The sequence below is a fragment of the Alexandromys fortis genome, unplaced genomic scaffold (assembly GCF_014885135.2).
Source record: "Alexandromys fortis isolate MF-2015 unplaced genomic scaffold, M_Fortis_MF-2015_v1.1 scaffold_93, whole genome shotgun sequence".
NCBI lineage: Eukaryota > Metazoa > Chordata > Mammalia > Rodentia > Cricetidae > Alexandromys > Alexandromys fortis.
The window spans coordinates 2,982,162-3,004,508 of NW_026067970.1; the positions used below are offsets into that span (position 1 = coordinate 2,982,162).

Consider the following 22,347-nt stretch of genomic DNA (forward strand, 5'->3'; position numbering starts at 1 on the left):
CTGGGAGCCTCCTCCTTTCACCCTGCCTGGTAGCCCCTCTTCCCTGGTACCTATTCCATGCTACTCACCCTGATGTAGCTCCTTGCCACAGCTCTGTTTTGAAAAAGGAAAAAGATGCTTTGCAGGTCTCTTTTGGTTCTCTTTGGGGGATAGGCTGAGTGGCCAACTAGTCTTAAGCTATGTGTTTACTGCTGGGCCAGACGGGCTGACCTGCTGCAGGCTTTCGTAGAGGAATTCTCTGTCCTGTAGAGCACCATGGGGCGGGGAGGGGGTGGCGGGAGGGGCAGGAGTCAAAGGGTTTTGCATTGGCATAGTCTACCTCCTTTCAAGTAGACTTAGGCAGAAAAGACATTAAGGGTCTCACCAAAGACCTCAAAAACCCTGAGTTTGGACTGGACGAACCCAGCAGTATCTTTATTTCCATATCGGATTCCCAGCCGCCAGGCCGGCCGAGCCACTCACTGTTCCTATTCGACCAGAACTTCCACTCAGCCCGGTCCGTTCTCCTGGGCGCGTATATCCTTGCTCTCGCCCTGGTTAGGCCTCCGCCAACACGGAAATCACCCGCACTGGGGCAATTTCTGCCCTTCCAGGATGAAGGCATAGCTTGGACTATCCCCAGCTTCAAAGACCCCTTTCAAAGGAGGATGGGAATAAAGGGAATTGAAAATTAAAAAGAATTTTGCCTCAGTGCTAGAGCTCAGGCTACCCGGGTCAGGATCCGCCTGCAGCAAGAATGATGGCCTGGCCAATTACCTATCCCGTGCTTTTCTGTAATCGTGGCGGGCTTCTTTCTCAGGCGGCCCTGACCGTGAAGAAGGCGGTGGCGCCGAGGACTTGACCTTTACGGTGTGAAAAGCTGTAAGGAGCGGGAGGAGGACTCCGCGCTGTCTCCAGCTTCTGCCACCCAATAACAGCCCAGACAATCCACTCAGGCCAGACCGCTCACCCCCATTCCCCCTTGCATTTCGAAAGTGCTGGACCACAGGCTCGCGGCCAGGAAACAAAGCCCCAAGCGCGGCTTTCACCACCTACCTAACCCCGAGGGCAGAAGTCAGCGCTAAAGCTGGCTTCCCAAGGCCCTCACCTCTCGCAGGTCCCCAGCCGCCCCCGTCCAGCACCGGGGTGTCAGACAGTGCCAGCCAGGCCCGGACGTGCTGAGCTCCGGTGCGCCCCGGTCCTGTCTTCAGGCTTTAGGCGGCAGATGCTCGGGGAACCGCGCGGCCCGAGGCTGCTTCCCGGCCCAGGTGGAGCTCGCGCGCGCGGCTTCCCGGGGTTCCTCCCGCACTCAGCTCCGGACTTCCAGGACGGAAGTGCCGGAGGACGGCAAACACGATTTCTTTTCAGCCCGTCTGAAAACCCCTTTTCGAGAAAATGCTCCTGTCAAGTTTTATTTCCCGTTGCAAAACCACCTTCCACGCTGCCAAGAATTAAGACCAGGAGAGATTAAATACCCGATTATTCTCCAGGGGACGGAGGGGCGGGGCGGAGAAGGGGGCACCCTCACAAAACCTCGGTCGCCTGTCCTCGTCCTCAGCAAATTGCTCCAGGAGCCAGGCGAGGCCTGCGAGGCCTGTGGTGACGTCAGCCTGCAACTCGGGGTGGCTCATCGCGTGTGTCCTCGGCCCTCCTGTGTCCACGCGGCGCGGGCTGCTAGTTAGTCCCACCACGGTGACCTCCGCCGCGGTGCCGTGGCTCTTCTGCCTGCCGCCCACAGGCCGTCGGAGCCGGGTGGGCTCTGGCAAGGTTCGGGCCTCCATCTTGAGCAGGGTGTCCTGTGCCAGGGCAGGAGGTTTGGGGTAGCGCCTGTCCCCAACAGGCGCGCCACTCGGCAGCCATCTAAGTCCACGGACCCTCTGCTCTCACTCGCCCACACCCTTGCACCTGGGCAGGCTCCGCGCCTCCCGACGGCTCACAGAAATGATCTTAGACACCGGTGGAATTCCTTCTGCCGGGTGGATTCAGCTCTGCCGCAGAGCCGGAGGGAAACGAGATCGACTGTGGCAAGGCCGTGGCTGCTTTCACGCTGGAATTTTTCTGCGCAAGCATCACCTTTCTTTTATAAAAAACATTGTAAATAGCAGGCACATCTCAGGCATCCGTCAGCTCTAGGTAGATGCGTGAGAACTGAGTAGTAATTTTCATAACGAACGAAGCCAGATTTTATTTACCCGGCGGCCAGGCAGATGAAACTTAATTAGCGTGCCTGTCTAAAACCCAGGCAGGCATAAATCTCGCCAGGCCTTTTGGATAAGGCCGCATCTTTTGCTTATGAAAAATGGGATGCGGGCACTCGCGGCACATTTCTCTGATTCTCCAGGTCTTGGGCTGCTGACACGCATTCGATCAAGTTTAAAGGAATGCGCATAAATCAGCAATCCCCTAGCGACTCTTCAGTCGAGGTTCACAAGCCCAGAAGGGCGCCTCTGAACCCCCATCAGGGGATTAGTAGTCCTGGACAACCTTCCCCACAGCTCCTGGCCCCGGGAATCCACAGAGAGGACTCCAGCATCTTCACCCACGCAAAGACGCAGCATCGAACCGTCTGTACTAGCTACTATCTGGCTATTGCTCGCACACAAACAGCATCCTGGGCTGAATTTTGCTGCCTTCGGGTGAATCTCTAACAAAACATTTAAACTAAGCTGACTATCTTCAAATGAACATTCTCCCCCTTTGTCTCTGAGTTCCTTTGTGTTTAAAATCTTACGTTAATTTAAAAAAGGAATTGGCTTCAGCTCGGCATTAGGCATAAATACTTAGTGAAGTCCACAGTGACGTTTTACAATCGTCCACTTAAAGTTACTTAATAAATCTGACAGTATTAGGAGCAGATGGAAAAGGTCGTTTTTTTCAAGTCCCATATTTATAATTTTTTATTCAGGAAGTTTCCTTTTTGAAAAAAAAACTTGAATGAGGTTTTCAACATCATCATTCATGGATCAGTGTCTGCCATTATTGTTCCTATTGTCTTCAGAAGGAGGCCAATGTTCTCCTGGCTGCCTTTGACCTAAAGGGTTTAGGCTGCTTGCTATTGAAAAACTGAGAAGTCTCCAGGCAGGCATGGTAGTGGGACTTCTTTAATCCCAGTATTTGGGAGAAAGAGGCAGGTGAATTTCTGAGTTCCAGGCCAGTCTGGTCTACAGAGTGAGTTCATGAACAGAGAAACCCCGTGCCTCAAAACAAAACAAAACAAAACAAAAACAAAATGATAATATTTTTTAAAAAAAAACTTTGAGAAGCCATTATAATCCATAACCGCCTCAACTAGTCTGATAAATCCACGCCTATTTTAAATGAGAAGGGTGTTAGGTGAGAACACTGCATCAGCAGCCAGTTCAGAACTAAAGGGGGGGGCACCCTGACATCTTCTGGGGAGAGGGAGAGAGAGAGAGAGAGAGAGAGAGAGAGAGAGAGAGAGAGAGAGAGAGAGAGAGATACTTTACCCCAGGCTCCTGCAGTAGTACCGGCTTTCAAAAGGGGCAGTATTTCCATCTGCAGAGCTGCTGTTGGCCTCTTTCCTAGGCCCCGTAGGCTCAGAATATTTCTTACATCTAAAGAAAAATGTCTCCCTTCAACAGAAGAGTCCCCGTCGGAGCAGTTCATAAACAGTGTTTGATCCAACTCGGAGGGGAATTTCCAACACTTTAAACATTTTGGAGACATCGTTAACTTTGCTTGATGGTAGGTTCACTTGGAAACGGGACTGTAACACAAGGTGCAGGGCGGTGGGGTCTGAAGCTGTGTTTTCATTCGGTTCCACCAACGGTTGACAATCCTCAGGGCAGCAAACTATGCTGGCACTTAACAAGACCATCTGAGCTGTATGTTTCGGGAGCATCCTTTGTTGAAACAGCTTTATATTCTTTCCACAATTCCTCATCTATAAAGATATAAAGAAGCTCTCAGTCTTCGGGCGAGGCTGGAGATGTTTCCATCATCTGGGATTGTAACTGGCCCATATCATTTTCCACCAAATGAGGAATCCAGTTCTCCCATGCGCTATTCGTTTCCTCTAACATAAAGATAAAATGAACCTGCACCTGAAAATCCAGATCCCAAAGCTCCAGGTTCCACTGACATCTTAATACATGTGTGCACAGAATGGACTTCACACACACACAAGCGCACACGCGCGCACACACACACACACAGAGACACACATCCCTATGTGTATATTAAATACATAAACATGAAATGTATTATTTATGACTCTGAACACATCTCTTGTGTTGTTAGCGGGTCGGGTCAATAGCAGTAGCTATAATACTGATTGTTAATATAGTTTTGATGGTGGCTGTTAATATTAAGTATATTTATGTCTCCCACAAATCACATGGTAGATTTGCAAGCATGAATATAAGATTGCACACCACCCTGGAGCAACGCCCAGCCTCGAGCGGTGGAGGATAATTTTCCTTGTGCACCCATATTCTGAGCACATTTTGAGATATTTAAGTTCTACTGACTTCTCAGAGAGGCGGGTTTCTTTGAATTTCTGAAATGTAACTCTAGAGCTATAGAGTTGGGAAGGTATGTGGACTTTTTATTTGCCGTAAAGATTCCCAGATAGTTCTAATTAAGGTCACAGACCACCTTGGAGGGCGAGGGCCAGGAAAGCACGGTTATTTAAGAACACCTCTTGCACTGTAACAGACATGGACAGCTTTCAAACAGATCCGCAGAAATCTGATGCAAAGCAAGCCGCTACGAGGACGAATTAAAGTTGACCATTAAAGAGAGGAAGCAAGCTCTCACCACATAAAGAGCATTTTGTACCTTAACTCTAGAATTCACCTTAAATTACAGTGTCTTCAGTCATTAGCAGTTAAAAATTCTCTATCTGTACAAATTCTACAATCATATACACAGGCACACAAACACTGATATCCAAATGTATACATGTATAAACATATATTATATATTGACATATTTACAAGCACATGTATCATTTACATATATTCAAATCTCCCTTTAGAGCAAAAAAAAAATTATGAGTATCCAATCTCTAAAACAAGTCAGGGGGGTAAGAGAGCTTGATTCCCTTGAAGCAGAATTACAAGGAGGCTTGTCAACACTAGGTGGCGCCCTTGATCTACAGATCTGACCGAAGCCGACTCAGGAGCTGTCAAAAGTCAAGGTCACAAATTGTCTTTTTTCCTCAAGGTCAAGGTTTAAGGCCTTTCCTACTCCTGTCATTTCAGCAAATACCCAAACCTGTCCTTTCAGTCACATGCAGACCCAAGACAGATTTGAAAATACGACAGTCTAGGCACTACTCAACAACTGGTTTTCCTTTTCCAGGGGAGCCTGGGAACGGACACTCTCTCCCTCCTCCTTTCTTTCCTCTGCCTTTCAGAATACCTGACACTTGCATCTCCCCAGAACATTTTCATTTGTAGAATTTTAATTATGCGAGATCTTTCCCTTCTCATAAAAAATTATAAAAACCTGACTAAGAATAGAAAAGAACGGTCTTTGGCTTGTATAAGACAAACCTGCTCCTTCTCTTCTTGTGCAGTGTAAGTTCAGCATAGAAAAGTAACTCAGTGTTTCCTTCAGATTTTAATGGCAGCGATTATTTTATTAACAGAATTAATACCACTATCTACAGATCTAATTTTTCATTTTTAGTAGAAGTATTTAGAAAGCAGGTGCACAAATACATTTTCACAGTGTGCTGAACGTCTTTATTTACAAGATAGCATTTCTAGTGAATATGGACAAAACGAATGTGTGAACTGAAATTACTGCTTGATTAAAAATGTGCTGTGAAGATGAATCCCTAGACTTTCTAATGCGGTCTCATAACACGATAAACAAGGAAAAATACTAATCCTTTAGCAGATTAAAATACAGAGTGTAGACATTTAAATATTTTGAGAGAGCGGGTTTCCAATGTGAGCTTTCTTTTTTTCAAAGTTAAAAAAAGAAAAATAATGTCTTTAGCAAAATGTTTAACAAGTATTGAGAAATGCAAATTTAAATAAGTTTAAAAAAAGAGAGTATATTTCAGGAGAAATTTATATTAAAATGGGACCTTCCGGGAGATGGGGCGTAAAGTGAATCTTTCGAATCATCTGGTGTGTTCTAAACATTTTAAAAAATACAACAGATTCTATGGGAAGATCTCTGACACTGGGTTAGTCCAAATGCCACCAACATGCTTGCTGTAAGTAATTGAAAGGTATTTCCCGAAGTTCATCACCCACCCAGAGTTCTCTTGCAGCCTCAAGGGTTTAGCTGGCTGCATTTACTACCAAGACAATCAATCCTAGGATGAGCCTTCTCTCTCCTTTCTCCCTTTTAAGCAATAGTTCAAGATCAACATTTCAGTTCTTTCCCCTCTAAGCCTATCCATGAGACATTTCTTTTGGAAAGTATTTGGGTAGGAATTTCAGTAAGGTTTTACCTGAGCAGGCACTTAACACGCAAAGGGGATGATGCTGGACAAGCGGATGTTGAAACAGACTTTTGTTTCTGTAACCAGTTTTCAGATTATTACCACCTAACACAGTATCCTAAAATATAATGGTCACATAAATACTTACAAGATTTGAGTAAATTCGTAATTTATCTGAAATTGTGTGTTTTAGGGGCTGAGGAGTTGACTCTAGAGCCTGCAGGGGTTGTTGGGAGAACTGGCAGTCTCTACCATTTCTCAAGGTTTTTGTTTTTGTTTTTCAAACTGTAGATTCCATTGGCGAGAAAAAGATTCCCCTTAGGAGAGCAAAACGTCAGTGTCTCTCTTTCCAATTCTTCTGTTATTATTAAGCCTTATTATTATCTGGGCAAAGAAGTGAGTAGTCCTTAGGCGTTTCTTCAAGCTGCCCTCCGCTCCAGTTTTAATCCGTTAACTAGTGGTCTTCAACTTATTGATGACTTTTTTCTCTTTGACCCTCCTGTTCTGGAACCAGATTGTGACCTGCCTCTCAGAAAGGTTCGTCGTGGCTGATATCCTCCTCCGTTTGTCCTTGGTAATGAATTTGTTGGTAGCGTATTCCCGTTCGAGTTCTTTCAACTGCACCTTAGTGTAAGGCACCCGCTTCTTCCTCCCCCTCCTGTAGGAGCTGGCATCTGAAGGATGGGAGACGACGTCTATAAGATAAGAGAGAAGGCAAGTTACACTGGGAGCCGACCAGAGCCAGGACACAGGCGACAGCTCAGTCTGAGCTCCCGGCCCTACTTGCAATGCCTGGTTGCTCTTTGCCACGCGCTCTGCACAATCCGGCCTTCTGCCAAAGCCTGGAGCGTTAGGAGGTGGCATGGTTAGTTGTGTATTGAAATGGAATCGCCCGGAGTTCCAATGACCACCCCAATCGGGTTACCCTTCATGTACTGCGCTCGGTCGCCTGACCCAGCGGTGCACACCTTAGCCCTCAACAGGGCACAACACTTCTGTAGAGCCTGGCTCTCAACTTGCCCCAAGTTTAAACATTTTAAGCTTCTTCAACGAAGCCATTTTTCAGAGAACCATCAGGGGCAATGTGGTGAGTTCGAGATCAAGTCAATTTCTCATCTTGGAGTCAGTGTCAAGGGCTTGGGAGGGTGGGGCACACAGGGAGAATGGGGCTGCCCGAGTTGGAACCCACAAGCTCCCTCCCAGTCACCCCTCACCGAAGGAGGGCCAGGGGCCAGCTCAACTTAGGATAGGGCGGACAGCGCCAGCCAGCCTGGCTCAGACTCCCAGGGGTTCAAAAAATTGTTAGGACAGGCCAGGCCAGGGAGAGTGCAGGGGGGACACCCGAGTGACCCCGGGGCGCGAGCCCAGGAGAAGCAGGAGAAGAGCCAGAAGGCCGGGGCTGGAAAGGGGGCGCCATTTACCGGGTAGAGTGGACTTCCAGAGGTGGGGAGGCTGCGTCTGTTCTTTGGGGCAGTACATTTGGCCGTTCCAGCCGTTGGGCAGCGCCCAGGGCTGGTAGCTTTCCATGGGAAGCCCCAGGGGTTCGTGGCGCGACTCGCCAGGGCCCCCGAGCCCCGGGACCACCGGCATATCCAGGTAGCCGGGCACCGGTTGGTGGTGGTGATAAGGCCCGGTTGCGTAGCCCTGGTGGTAGAAGGCAAACTCCTTGGCGCGGGAGCTGAACTCCTCGGCCGCCGGGCCCGCGGTGTCCATGTACTTGTCGGCGAAGGCGGCGGCGGCCGAGGCGGGCTGCGCGCACGATTTGATGGCGTTGGGGTGCGGGCCCATGCGGGCGCACGGGTAGTAGCCGCTGCCGAAGTAGCCATAGGGCAGAGCCGCGGGCCCCGACGAGCTTTGTGCCGCCGCCGAGCAGGGACTGCATTGCTTAGCGGCCTCGGCACCCGCTGGTCCCGCAGGCCCGGGCCCTCCCGACGACGACGCGGCGGCTGCAGCGGCGGCGGCGGCAGCGGCGGCAGCAGCGGCGGCGGCGGCGGACGGGGGCGCCTCCCCCGGCGCGCTGCTGTAGGCGGCCGCGGCGCCTGGCGCCAGGGGTGCGGGATGCGCCATCAGGTTGCGGCACTGGTTGGCCGCGGCGGCAGCGGCGGCGGCGGCTGCTGCGGCTACCGAGAAGTTGCCCCCCGCGGCCGCTGCAGCCGGGTGGGGGAAGCCCCCGCCCCCAGCTCCCGCCGCCGCCGCCGCTGCAGCCGCCGCTGCCGCTGCCGCCGCCCCTTCCATGTTCTTGTTGAGCTCGTCGGCCACCAGGCCGCCGCCGTTGTCGTAGAGAAACATGACGGTGGGCTCGATCCAGCGGGGGTGGAGGAGCACGGAGGCTGTCATAGCCCGAGCCGCATGGAGAAGACCCCAGTGGCGCTGTTTTAAAAAGCCCCCAAGAAGTGAAGAGCGCGCCGCGCGGGGCCGGGGCCCGAGCGAGGGGGGCGGGTCGCGCCCTGCGGGGTCGCGCCAGGCGGCCGCCCATTGGCCCGCCCCCGGCCCGCCCCCGGCGTATGCAAAGCGGGCGGCTCCAGCTCGGCTGGGCGCTGGGCCCGCCAACCCCGCCGCCGCCCGCACGGTCCTCCGCGCCAGCGCCCGCCGCGCGGCCGCGCAGCAGTCACCCACAGAGGAGGCGGGGGACTCGGGAGGGTGGAGTGGGGAACACAGGGCGCGCGCCTTGCGGACTCCGATCTCTTCCCAAGTCTCGCTGGGGACCAGGGCGTCGCGCCCTGGGAGGCTGGGGACGTGGGCACCCTCAGTCGGGATGCGACCTGAGGTCGTGGGGACAAGTCAGGTAAATTCTCCTGTAGCCAGGAGAGATTAGCTTGAACTGGCACAACATGGCCCGGGGTGTCTGGGGGGCCTCTGGAGCTGTTTTCTTTCCAGGTATGGATATGTCTTTCTGCAGCTAGACCCTACCAGGGATGTCGGAGCTTTCGCCTACGACACGTCGAGATTTGGCTCCCCCCACCCCTAGGGAACGAGGGCAGGGCGTTTGTTTCCTGTCAGTTCCTAGGAGAAGTCTGGCGCAAGGGTCTCAGGACATTCCGCCGGGAAACTTAGGCTTCATTTTAGGAGCTCTCTTCCCTTTTCTCAGGCCCTGAAGGACAATTTGAATTAGGCCACAGACTCAGAATATTGGAACAACCAATTGTATCTCCATACTTCCCTCACACACACAGCAACACACACACAGACACACACAGATGCACACAGCCACATTCTCCCACTTGTATATACAATTCACTATTAGTTCCGACTCCGCAACTGCTCTCTCTGGTCTGCAGAGAATTTCAGATGAAGAAAGTACCCTTCATGCATGCTTCTGTCTCCTGCCTTTTCCTGAAGGGGTTTGAGAGGAACAGGCCCCAATTGGACTGCTGGCTGGGACTCCAACCCCAGTTCTGGGCTTCCTACAAAGCCATTTCATAGATCCTGAGTTGGACACGATTCTCCAGACATCTGGGAACACACTGTTGCATTCCATTTTGGAAGAAGAGAAGGGGGATCTTCCGTGTCATTTCATGCCTTTCCTCCCAGTAAGTGCTCAGCAGCCTGTGGAGGGTGCGTGGTTCTGAAGAACCAGAGTCTCCATGTCTCTGAGAGCCTGGTGGATGTTTGTACTGAAAGAGCCTCATGAGTCTCAATGTTATGGTGAGGGATTCTGGGGACCCTGCCTCCTTAGGATCATATCCACTTCTGATTGTGCAACTGTAAACTGGTCAGAAGTCCAGAGGGTAACAAACGATCAAAGTGAAAGTGGGTGCATTCTGGAATATACAAGCTGGGAACAGTTCTGAACTCTTTGGTCTCAGGCGCCCTGGTAGGCAGCCAGGCTTGGACCTGTCTTCTGGTCCCAGCTTGTAGACTTATCCCTAAGCTAGGACACCACGCATATCACCCAATTCATCTGCTGTTCTCTAAGCCCCCTGGGCTTCTGGCAAGGTTGGGACCCATAAGGCTAGGCTCAGGCTTTTATCTGCCCAGATTCTGGGTTTGTTCTGACTAATGTTAAGTGTCGCCCAATAAAACCTTCCCTGATCCCCACACCCAATTCTCCTCCACACCCCATGCATCCGTCTTTTCCCTCCTGACATTTTAGCAGTCCTGGGTAAATATTGATTTGGCCCCAGCTTACCTTCTCACTGACTGGCCATTTGCAGACTGAGAAACCGAGCTCTGGGAAGACTTGATTTTTGTGTTCCTTTGGAGCCCTTTTCGTCCATTCCCCCTGACTCCTTCCTCCCTCTAAGCGGCATTGTAAAACTCAGCAGTGACAAAGAGACAAAGTAGGGCTCCAGGCTCCAGTTCTTGGAGACTCGAGGGCTTGAGGGCAGTTTACACACAGGTCAGACACGGCTGGAGGCCAAGGTCAAGTTGAAAGTTGCTGTCTAGTCAGCGTGAGAAAGCTCAATGAAAGCCTGGAGGAGACGGGCGGGCAGGCGGGCGCAGGCAGCGGAGGAGGCCGATTGCCCACCTCCCCTCACTTGCAGTTCCCCAATTCCTTGCATTTCCATGTCTGGCTGTTTGGCTACTCCACATCATTTTTTTTTACTCTTTGTAGAGTTTTGGGGGCGGTGTTTACGGACTGGACTGATTCTTCCTTGCTGCTGCCCTGATTTAGCTGGGTTTTTTGAGCCTCCGAAGTTTTCCAACTAGATTCGGAAAAACGAAAACACAACTCGGGAAGCCTCCACCAGTCGATTCCTGTGCCAATTCGCCTCTGGCAAGGGCTGAACTCCTGGTACACAGAGCAGCCAAGACCAGCTCCACATTCTTCCCCCCCCCCCCCCCCCCTCATTTCACTGGAGCCGGGAGCTCCGCGCTCAGGGGAAGGGCCTCAGTTCTACAAACTACCAAAGCCGGCTGGGTCGCTCCACTCCAAAAAAACGGTGAGAAAGGATTTCATCTTTTTCTCAGAGGAGCCAGAAGCAGGTTTGTCTGGGAAGAATGGAGCAGTGGGGAAGGCTTTGGGCTGCATCTTGAATTCATTGAACTTTGCTTCCTACACGTGGCATCCCCACCGTGGAAGGGCTTTGGCTCTGATTTACTGAGGTTTATGTTTTCTAATCAATTAAAAAAAACCCTCAAGTCCTGATTGTTTAGAGAAAGGTGGCCTCCTTATTTCCTCCTGCCTCTACACTGATAGGATTGTCTACCAGGAGGCGTGTGTCCATGGCATCTTGGTATCTCACTTTTTTCCCTTCTGCGTTGTGTCTTCACTACTTTTAAATGACGACATTTCCTGCTAGTTATTGAACTCTGCGCATCCCTGGAAATTGTTTCTTGAGTTAGAATGCACTTTGGGAATAATTTTGGGTAAGGCTTCCTAGAATTTCTACTCACTTCAAAACAAGAATAATCCCTCAGTCTTTCAAAAGAGGCAGAGAAGAGATTTGATTCGTTAATGATTTCTAATACAATGCTCCAGGCAGTACCAGACCAGCTTGTTATGGAGAAAGAAAGGGCAGAGGGTAAAGATGGCCCTTGGAAAGTCAGTAGTCTCTTCCAGTGTTCCTCCTCGTTTCCCAAAGGCACAGGCAAATTCTGCTCAGCTCTCCAGCTAGCAGGGCCTGACTTCCTGAGCTCTTTTTTTTGTCTCCCAGGTTTAGGGTTCTTCTAAGATTTGATAGAAGCACCAACACCTTAACAATTTTATCCTCAGGTTCTCCATGGCTTAGAAAAGAGAAATCAGGGCACCCACAATGACCTTCAGGCCACAGTGGTCCTTGGACCCAAGCACCGGGCTGGGGTGGAATTTGGAGAAGTCTCCTTACTGTCCGAGCTTTGTTTGATGCTCCGGGATTTCTCAGCAAAGCCCTTCAAGGGCAGCATGAGTGCAGACAGGCCTTTGTTCTAGTAGTTTCCATAGCCTTTCCCCTGCTCTTGGTTTTTTACTAGGGCAAGCCAGTGTCCATGGGCTTTGACAGTCCTCTTGCATCCGGCTTGAGACTTTGGCTTATTTTTTTTTTTTTCTTGATAGAGGACTCCTTACCAACCAGGACTGCAGGATCCTGGGCTCCTAGGGTTGAAGAAAAAATGGACACAGGGAAACCAAGGTCTAATCGAGTTTGATTTTCATTAGCAAATGAAATTTACCTGCTCTCACTTTACCACAGAGGCGGCTGTCAGCATCAGCACTGCTCTCGGGGAACTACTTCTTTGCATTGATCTGGTATTAGGATAAACATTCCTTGTTTGGCTTTAAAGACACTTTGTATTTGGAGATATTCATGTGTTTCCAATGTATCCAAGCCACTTTATGAGCTGCCTTTGCAGGACATCTTAACCCTCTGGTTTCCACCCCAGGCAGGCTGAGATAATGGCAAAGCGAGAAAGATCCAGAAGGGGAGGGAACTGAGGGGCCTAGGAGGGAGGATGGAGAAATTCTCAAAGAAGGCAGCATCTCAGAATCCTCACCAGGTCAGAGCAAGTGGGAAGCTGAGTTTTTTGAGGGTCCTCAAGCCTTTAAGCACCAGGGTGACAGTAATGCCTTGAGGTTGTGGGGGAGAAAGGGTGGTCCGGAATTCGGGGCTGGCTGGAGCACAGGGGAATGTGACACTCATTTTAGGTTTTCTTCTAGAGCGAAGCAATAATGAAGTCAAAGAGAAAGATCTGGTGCTGTGGGGATAATTTTGGAACACGAGAAATAACTCTGTACTATGGTGATCAGAGGCTTATAAAAGTGGAAGGGGAAGTCAAGGAAGAAAACCTTGCTCCTAAGATCACCTAAGATTACCTCGGAGATGGACTTGGAAGAAAGCAAAATGTTGGATAAGTGGTCCATCCACTGCCTGCCAGATCGAACCAGGTACAAAGGAACCAGCCCGGATCCGGAGCCAGCCGTAGGAAAGAGACTTACGGAAGGATAGATAACAGAAACTCAGAGAGAACCCCAGTTGTATCACTGTTCTCGGTTTCTTACAGTCTCAAAGAAGGGAGAGAGCAACCTTCCACTCCCGGTATAGAAGAACCGACAGGAGATCTCAGGCTCTGGAGTGGAGCCCTCTCCTGCACCCGCCCGCCGAGGTTAGACGGTGGCAGGAGCTTTCCCTGTCCTCACTGCGCTGCCCTTCACCAGATCTGGAAACTCAGTCTTCACCGAAGGACTCCAACGTTGGCAGCAGAGGGACCAAAGTTCCAGTAAATAGGCTCAACCTGAAGGAGGACGCTCCTTTCCACAGGGAGTGACAGGCAGCCCGGCCAGGGACCAGCTTGTGGGACTGCGGGGGCCCAAGCCACTCTGGGAGTGAGCTCACTGCCGCTGGGACCAGGTACTGGTAGAATGCGGTACCTCCTGGCAACCCAGCGCCTGCAGCTGCCTTGTGAAAAGGACCAGGAGTCTGGCCCCAACGCCACCAGCCCCCACTCCAACCCTACGTTGATGCTCACCGCCTGCTACAAAACAGGAAACCAGAGCGAAGCTGTGGATTCTTTATGTCAACAAATACACCGAAGATGTTCAAGAGTTCGAAGGAAGTAGGAGGGTTTGCACATAAGCCTGATCTTTTCTGGCTCAGTGTTTCTCTGCAGAAATCAGCGTGGAGCCAGGAGATCTGGGCCCACAGAAGTCCTTCTCTGTAAAGACTGGTCCCACACTCCTGATCTGGTTGTGAATTTTTAATAGGCAAAACAACAGAAGGATGGAAATTTATCAATAAGGAGAAAGGTTGGGAACTCAAAACCCCTTCAAGTACACACTGAGGTGTAATCAGATTTTACAGGCACGGCATATACTGTAATCGTAACGTTGTGTGTGCCTTCATACGCACGTACAGGCACACGCGTAGTGAATGCATGCCTAATGTGTTGTTGGCGAACCGCGACCACTATACCAAGTCCTAAGGGGGGGAAATCACCTCGTCAAATCAGCCTGGCGGCCGATGTGTCTCCCCTGGTCCTATTCCAATTCCTCAGACCACTGGCCTTCCCTCCCGACTCTGTAAATACTGCAAATACACCTGTCTCCAGTGGAAGGCACCTATCTGGTTCAGCCGTCTTCCCCTAGAAATCTTTGTGTAGCTCTGGGCCCCACTGAGCAGTCTCAAGCTTGTGAAGGAGCCTCGGCTGCAGTCCCTTTGTCTGCCGGACTGGAGCCCTGCGCGGCCCAAAGCTCTGGGAAATGGAGCAGCTCAATAGAAAACTTTTTGATATTACTTTTTTTTTATAGGTATTTACACTCTGGTGAGGGTAGCTGGGTACAGAAGCTTCCCTAATCAGCCCCCGACCTTGGGTTTGGATACTCAGCTTATGGGCTAGGGGAAAGAACTGGCCGGAGAGGAAAGAAAGCTTCGGGAAGTCAGAAAGAAAGAAAACAGCGCAAGGTCATTTTTTGTTCCTGGGAACTGAAGGGTAAATGGGCAATTCTGGGAACTACCCAGTTGACCACATTTCCCCCTCCCTTGCAGGAAAAACATTTTCTACCTTTGCCTAAAAGAATTAAAAATTATACTTTAAAATATAATTTCCAAGAATATATGCAAACGTGTACCAAACCCCTCTATGCCCAGCTTACCTTTAACCTTATGATCATTTACCTTGCGCTCATATTTTGAATATTTAAAATTAAATTAAATTCCAGGCATTGAACCACTTTACTCTCACTGGAAGGTTTTGAGGATATTTCAAGATTGAAAAAGGGTGGAACATGAGTTATATCAGTTTGGGACTAGATAAAAACCAAAGTTTCACTGAGAAGGAACCTAATCCAAAAAGATTTGGGATTTTCTCTGAAATTGTATGTGTCGTCTTTATAAAAATCACACAGTCACACGAGGGATTTGTATCAACCTTTTCTGTGAGCCACTGAAGACTTCTGTAAGTCCTGTAAGATTAACGTGTCTGTCCGTGTTCTGATCTGATGCATTTTCATTCTAAGCAAATGACTATATCCTAATTTAAAACACCCCCTCCCTGTAAAACCCCAAAGAAGTGTCTAACGATCTAACTAAGAGGAGAGAGCTGTACTGGACTGATGTAAAGTGATGGCTATTTTCAAGAAGACAAATAGTTCTATGTACTTTTAAAAATATCCCATCTGAAAAAAAATAAAAATAAATCCCATCTGCATTGCAACAAGAGATATTTAAAAAAAAAATAGTGAATAAAAGCATTGCCGTTTCGTTAACTCAATGATCTATTTGAAAATGAACGTGGGGTTCAGAAAACTGAAGTTGATTTAAATAAAAGTCTTAGCAACTTTAGAAACCAAAATGGCAAAACCAAATTCTTGAGTTTGTCTTGAGTTTGACAAATTCTAGAACCTGCAGCTGCTTAATAAGATTCATCCCCATCCAGCCCAGTTTCTTTCCAAGGGCAGAGTATTAGGCTGTTTAAATTTTTTAATTACCTTTTTTTTGGTGCTAAATATCTGGGATGATTTTTACAGTAAGTATATATAATTGTTCATGGCAAAGTGCTATTTGACTAACTCATAAGGGATGTGTAAATGAAACAGGAGCATTTATGTGCATATACTTTCTGTCAGTTTCAACAGTTTGTGGCAAAAGCTCTGGAAATGTTCCTAGGGCATTGCCTCCCTGACTGTAACCCTAACATTCTAACAGATTTGCTCTGGAGTGGCCCAGGGTACAGTGGCTGGCAAGAGAGGAGGTGTCTTAGGTCTTCCGATGTTAAGATGGAGTTCACTAAGGGAGTTAAAGCTTGGGTCAAGGTCAGGGCAACGACTGCAGAATGAAGAATATAAAATATTCAAAGGAAGAGGGAATTGGGAAAAGAGACACTACCAGACAGAGAGAGCTAGGGAGAAGGGAAATGAGGAAACAGCGAAGCTGTAATTCCTGACAAAATATTTAAGCCACGGCAACCCAAGAAAGACCTGTGTTTTAAAACGGACGTGGAAGCTCCCGCTCGCTCCTCAGAGCCTAGTTTGCTCCAGAAGCACGCTGTGCTGTCTCTACACCCCCATCCCCTACTTCCCACTGAGGTCCCATTTTTGCTGCCCAGGCTTCAAGCCTCCTTGTGATTTCTCTAAGTACACAAAAGTAATTTGAACGCTGAGAACCTGATTAGGGTCCAGAGTTAAATTCAAAATTGAGTTTCTGTCTATAGAGAGGCGAAGCGTGTGAATTCCAGCTGGGATCTGCTTTGGTCAGTAGCTGAGTTGGGGACAGCCCCTCAAGCCTGCTAGCAATTACTTGCTCTCAACCACTTTTAAAAAGGCCATATTTCTTTACATTTTTAGGATCTAATGTGAGGTTATGTAGGGTCATGGGACCCTTGGCTGGTGCAAAGTAATTTGATGTCACTGAGAGCAAGCAGACTCGTTTGTCACCCCAGGAATAGAAGTCCCTACAGCTGTGCTAGAAACAGGACAGAGTGTGGAGAATGTGTGGTAGTGGCCATGGTAGGACCTGTGTAGACTCTAACTACTAGAAGTTCACTGTTAATCTAGATTAACTAGCTAGGTGGGCTGGCCAAGATCAGGGGACTTTTCAGGTTGTGCATGTGTGCCTAAGGTTGGGGTGAGTAAGGAATCTGAAAGGCTCCAAACAGCTCCATCTAAACTCAGCATGAGACCTGGGCTACTCCCTACCATTGGACCCTGGGTTCCTTTGCGTTCAGATCTTAGACTTTCATTCTCTGGATAATTCAGCTGCTGTCCTGTGTCCCAGCCCCCACCTAGGGCTGCTTCAGTTATTCTTAGCGGGCTCAATAAAACCTAAGTAAGTTTCCTATGGTAGGGGATAAATTCCATCTAGCCAACAGGTAGTATGGACTGGGGCGGGAGCAGAGAGAGCCACAGACTTTGTAGTCTTTGGAGCATGCACTTCACATCCGTGAAGAGAACTGGCTACTGTTTATGAAAAGTTGTAAAGCATTTTGGCCACGAATGGTCCCATCTACCATTTCCAATTTTTAATTATTTTTCTTAAAGATGGGAATAAGCAAAGACCATCCTTGGAGAGTCAAGGGGATTCTAAGTCCAGATAGGATTATGTGTAGATGTAGAGAAAGTAACTTATTGGGAAACACAGAAGAGAAGAGGCCATTTCCCAAAGCAATGAATAGTCCTGGTCCTGGCAATGAAAAAGACAGGATGAATAGGCCTTGCTACAGGGACAGCTCCCAGAAGCCACTGTGTCCTTTGCAGCCTTTACCTCCAGAAGGTTCCTGCATTGAGATTCACTTTGGCTCCACAGTGTACTGGGATTCATATGTTAGAAGATGATGTAGAACAATGTCTCTTGGCTTTCGTTTTAGTTTTTAAAAGATATATTTTAATTTGTGTGTATGGATGTTTTGCCTGCCTGCATGTATGTTCACTATGTGTGTGGCGATTGAATCCCTTGGACCTGGGGTTATGGATAGCTGTGAGTCACCGTGTGGGTGCTGGGAATCAAACACAGCGCTCTTAACCACTGACCTATCTCTCTAGTCCCCTCCCCCATCACCTTGTAACCACAAAGACAAGCAGCATCCTGATGCTAGTCTTTTCCTGAAAACTCTAGGATGACATGGTATCATAACAAATGGAGACCCCCCCCCAATGTAATCAGCCAGGAGGCTGCCCAGGATAAGGATATCCTCATTCTCTTAAAGCAGGTGAATCCAGCTCCCAGAGGAACTATGGGGAGCCTCTCAGGAGCACAGAATGTTGATTTGGCCTCAAAGTTCCAACTGCTGCTAGGGCTGGGCAAGGGAGACTGAAAAAGTGGTCCATACGTGAAGTTGATTCCCATAGGGTGGTTTAGCATGGGTGTCCTCCGCGTATCCACACGGAGTGAGGTGTGGTCTCAGGAGTCCACAATGGAGATGAATTGATAATGCTGCCTGAGCACCCTGGATAGCCGAGCCACTGCTGTCTGCTAACTGCCCAGTGGACTGCAGTCCAGAGCTGGCAGGCTGTCTTTCTTGCCTCTGGCCTTAAGTGACTCTACTCTGTAGCCACATATAGGTATCTGGGGCTCTTCCAATGTAGGATCAGGTGCTTCTCGAAGAATTGGAACAGACTGTTCTGGAATCGTGGACAACATGTCATTAACTGGATACTAACTAGTACCATAGCCTGGAGACTCAACCAGAGCTGGGGAAATGACCCCTCGGAACCTGCTCTGAGATCTTTGACAGTTAAGTGAGCATGTGGCCGGCTAAAGTCTGCACTGGGGAGATTGGCTTCTTTCTCTCAGGGGCCTCGCACCTCTCCCTGCAGAGGCAGAGGATGCTCGGGGACGTCACTGCAGTTGCGATCTCTCCCCACTAGATGTCTTCCAAGTTAATCGGAATTACAAAGCGTTGTCTTTCCCTGGGTCTGGGACTTGGTTTCCCCCGGCTGGTTTTGTTTCTCACGGCCCCTTCGTCGCCCCGCTCTCCAAAACCTAGCCCTGGAAGTCAGCTAGAATAAAAGGCGGACTCCCTGCGGGTCCAAGTCGCCCTGCTCACGCCTTTGGAATCTTTTTATGACCTTTGATGTGTTTAAATAACGCGGCCAGGCTGAGCACACACCTCGGATTAAACTTTAATCGGCTGCAGTCAAGGTCGTCCAGGTGGTAAACGCGTTTCCTGTGACTTTCCTAGCGGATACGGCAGGGTCCAAGGTCTGGGGGCACAGCCCTGGGCTTCGAGCCTCACCTCCTGCCTCTGCCTAGACTTGGGAGGGACAAAAGTGGGGCCACCCCATAGAGCTCCAAAGGAGACTAAGGAAATGGAATCGGAGGTGGACACCCAGGGTGGCCTAATGATCGAAGTGGTTCCCCCCCCCCCCCTTAATGGGTACTAAGACAGAATAGTTAAAAACTCCAAGCGCCACTGCCAATTTCCCCTCAGCTCAGAGAATGGCTGAAGTTCCAAAGTCATGGTCAGTGCCTTGATTATTCTCCCAGCATGGTTCTGCTTCCAGGCAACTGGAGTGGGGGTCCTCTGGTAGTGATAGCTAAGTCAGCTTAGCTGATTGTGCTGGAGGTTGCCAAGCTCATTCACATTAGATCAGGACTGCAGCCACCTCTCTGTGGGCCATACAAGGTTAGCTTTCTCTTTGGTTTTCTCTGTCTGAGTCACTGGGTTTGAATATAGCTTTCTAAGCCAATACACCTGTCAGTGAAGAGCCCTCTTACAATGCCAGGACGCTGTGAACAGCGAGGCCTCTGTCTGTACTTTTAAAAAGTGATTACTAACAGTGACTTTTGGCGAAAACTGGAAGTGGAGGTTTCACTGTGTGTGTGTGTGTGTGTGTGTGTGTGTGTGTGTGTTAATTTATGATCAGCTGACTATGTTAGCTGTTGGGATATACCTGCTCACATATTGGCCAATAACCACTTTGGGAAAGTCTCTCCTTTAATCAAGCTATATTTGGCTTCGGGAAAGCACTAAAGCATCTCAAAGCCTGGGCCTTAGCTTTACAGACTTCCCTCGGGGACCAGTTCCTGGTCTGGAAATGCACACCCTATCCATGCCCATGAAGAACTCTGTTGTCTCAAAAATAAACACGAGCCTTGTCTTTAACCCCTGCTCCCTGCCCTGAGTACTTGTAGGCAAGGTCTCTAATGCGCCTCTAGAGCAGAGGTCCCCACAGCTCATACCTATGGTAACAGGAAACATCAGTTATGCTGGTGGTGCAAGCTTTTGCTCACTCAAAAGGCGGATCTCAGTGAGTTCAATGACAACCTGATTTGCATAGGGAATTCTAGAACTAACAGGACGTATAATGATACCCTGCCAAAATATTAATATTATTGTTAATTGTAACAGAAGCGATACATATTTTATTTATATTTTTCAGCATTGAATATCGATGACAATGCCTTGTGCCTGCTCACAAGTGCCTCGCTACTGAGCCACATGTCCAGCCAATTATTTAGTAGTTCTTTCCCCAGAAGTCAGGAAACTCCGTGTACTGAAATGGGGTTCTTAATCTCTGAGCTGGAGACAATGTCATCACCTACTAAAGTTAGTTTTAAAATTCCTTATTTCACAGAAACTTCTGGGAGCTAGTAACGCCACTCTATACCTTGATCTTTGTAGTCGTTCACAAGTGTATACATATATAAAAAATCACTCAGCTGGGTATTTGAGATTTGTATACTCAGCTATATGTAAGTTATACAGCAATAAAAAAGAATTTAAGTGCTTCCCCATAACGACCTGTGAAGTAGGTCCCGAGGTTATTATAATCATCTCCATTTTACAGACCACGCAACTAAGACTCAAGGGAAGCTAGAGACCCAGGCCTCTGTGGATGGAAATAACTACCTATGCTTCTTTCTCCAGGCTCGCTGCGCCCCATCATTCCGCTCTTCCTCTTCTTATAGATTCCCCAGGTAGCAGGAAGCTCAATCTAGAAACTGGGTTCGCAGGGTCGTTGCGAGGCAAGAACTCAACAGTCTAGTCTGCTTCTTTAATTTTCTTAGTCTTCGGGTAGAGAAAATGCTGGGGAGAGCTTGGTACCCAGAGCCCGGGAGGCCTAGAGGGCCCTACCGGCAGTCTCCTATAACAAGGAGCCATGGCCTCGGGGCACGGAATGCATTTTCTTTTGTGTAGTCGCTGGTCTCTGTCCACGTTCAGAGCGGCTGGGAGACCTTATCCTGACAGCCTCACTCTCTGCCTTCCCACCCCCTACCAAGCCACTGTTTTTTTCAAAAGCTCTACCCAAATGAGGTGAGGTGAGGGGTGTTCTGCAGTTGGATGGCCAAGAACATAGAAAGAGGCTGTTATTTATTCCAGGCACGGTCGCAAAAGGCTTCCAAAAATATCGAGCGGAGATATTTTATCGTTCAGCCTGTCTGCAGCCTGTAATTATGCGTTCAAGATGTCTAATGTGTGCAAACGCATTAGCTGCTTTCTCTTGTTGAAAACCTTAGCTGGGGGCGCGGGAGAGGCAAGTCTGGAGATAGTTATGTCGTACAGTCGCAAACATTATTCTGCCCTTACTGTAAAATGGCCGGGCCACCTTTATGAGAAGTCAGGAAGACTTTAAGGAGTAGCTGCTGCGTTTACCCAGGAAGGCTGCTTTTGCTTTGGTTTGGTTTGATTTTCTTCCCTCTCCCGGATTGTTCGAAGTGTTTATCTGTAGGCTTTCAGGTCTGGTTCCGGGGCTCACCGCAGAGGGAGGCTGTGCCAACCCCTGGTGCCATGGTCCTCGAAGACCTCGCCACAGGGGCTCATCGGCACCTGGGCGGTGGCTTGGCCTGTGGCGGTGGAACCCCTGGCGGCGGGGAGCCCTCGGCGGCGGCCGGGCCCCACTTGAGCAAGGTCAAACTCCTCGCGCAATTTGGAGTTGTAACCATTTAGTCTTCACTTTCTCAAGGCCGGGTTCACCCGACTCCAAGGTCACTTCCACTCCAGTCTGAGAGGAGACGTCTAGAAGGAGGCCTTGCCCGCGTGAGCAGGTCTCAAAGGCGCGGACCGAGCCTTGCTGGGGTGGGGTGCAGGGTCAGTTCTAGCAAGGTTGACCTAGGGTGAACTTGCTATTTCGGCTCCAAGACTTATGGGGCCAGAAGGACAGCTGGGATGGGGGAACCCCGCCTCCATTCCCGGGCCAGCACGTCCTCACCCCAGGCAGGTCAACCTCCCACTTTCTCAGTGGCCAGGGCAGGCGCCAGGGCTCCGGAGGGAACCTTGTAAGGTCCTGTGGTGGCACCTGCCCCGCACCCAGCAGTCCTCACTTTGGGCCCGGGTTCAGGCTGCGGCCCGCCTGCAGTGTGAAAGTGACCAGCTCAAGGGTGGCAGATCGCGCCTTGTCCCCAGCTTTTGAGCAGCAGGGGCGTGTGTTTGAAAGTCGTTGGTGGTAGCTCTCTCCCTCCTAGCATGAACTAAAATTTTCATTTTAGTTCATGCTTTTAGCCCCCAAACAAGGCAGCGGCTACGAGAGCCCGGCGGCGGCGCCCAGCAAAGTTGCTGGGCAGAAGTGTCTCTGGCAATGTGTCCCCACTCCCATCCGCCATCGCTCAGTATAGCTGGGTCCTGACAAGAGGGGCGCGCTATCATCTCCGGTGTCA

At 49.5% G+C, this 22,347-nt stretch overlaps 1 protein-coding gene across 1 annotated transcript; it reads right to left on the reverse strand.

The window, feature by feature from the left end:
- Positions 1-6,479: 6,479 nt before the first annotated feature.
- Hoxa13 (homeobox A13) lies at positions 6,480-8,740 on the reverse strand. The gene is made up of 2 exons (XM_050155558.1): positions 7,825-8,740; positions 6,480-7,098 (listed from the first exon to the last, which is right to left on the reverse strand). The coding sequence occupies exons 1-2, from the start codon at positions 8,738-8,740 to the stop codon at positions 6,854-6,856; spliced, it is 1,161 nt and encodes a 386-aa protein (XP_050011515.1). The 3' UTR covers positions 6,480-6,853.
- Positions 8,741-22,347: the final 13,607 nt, after the last annotated feature.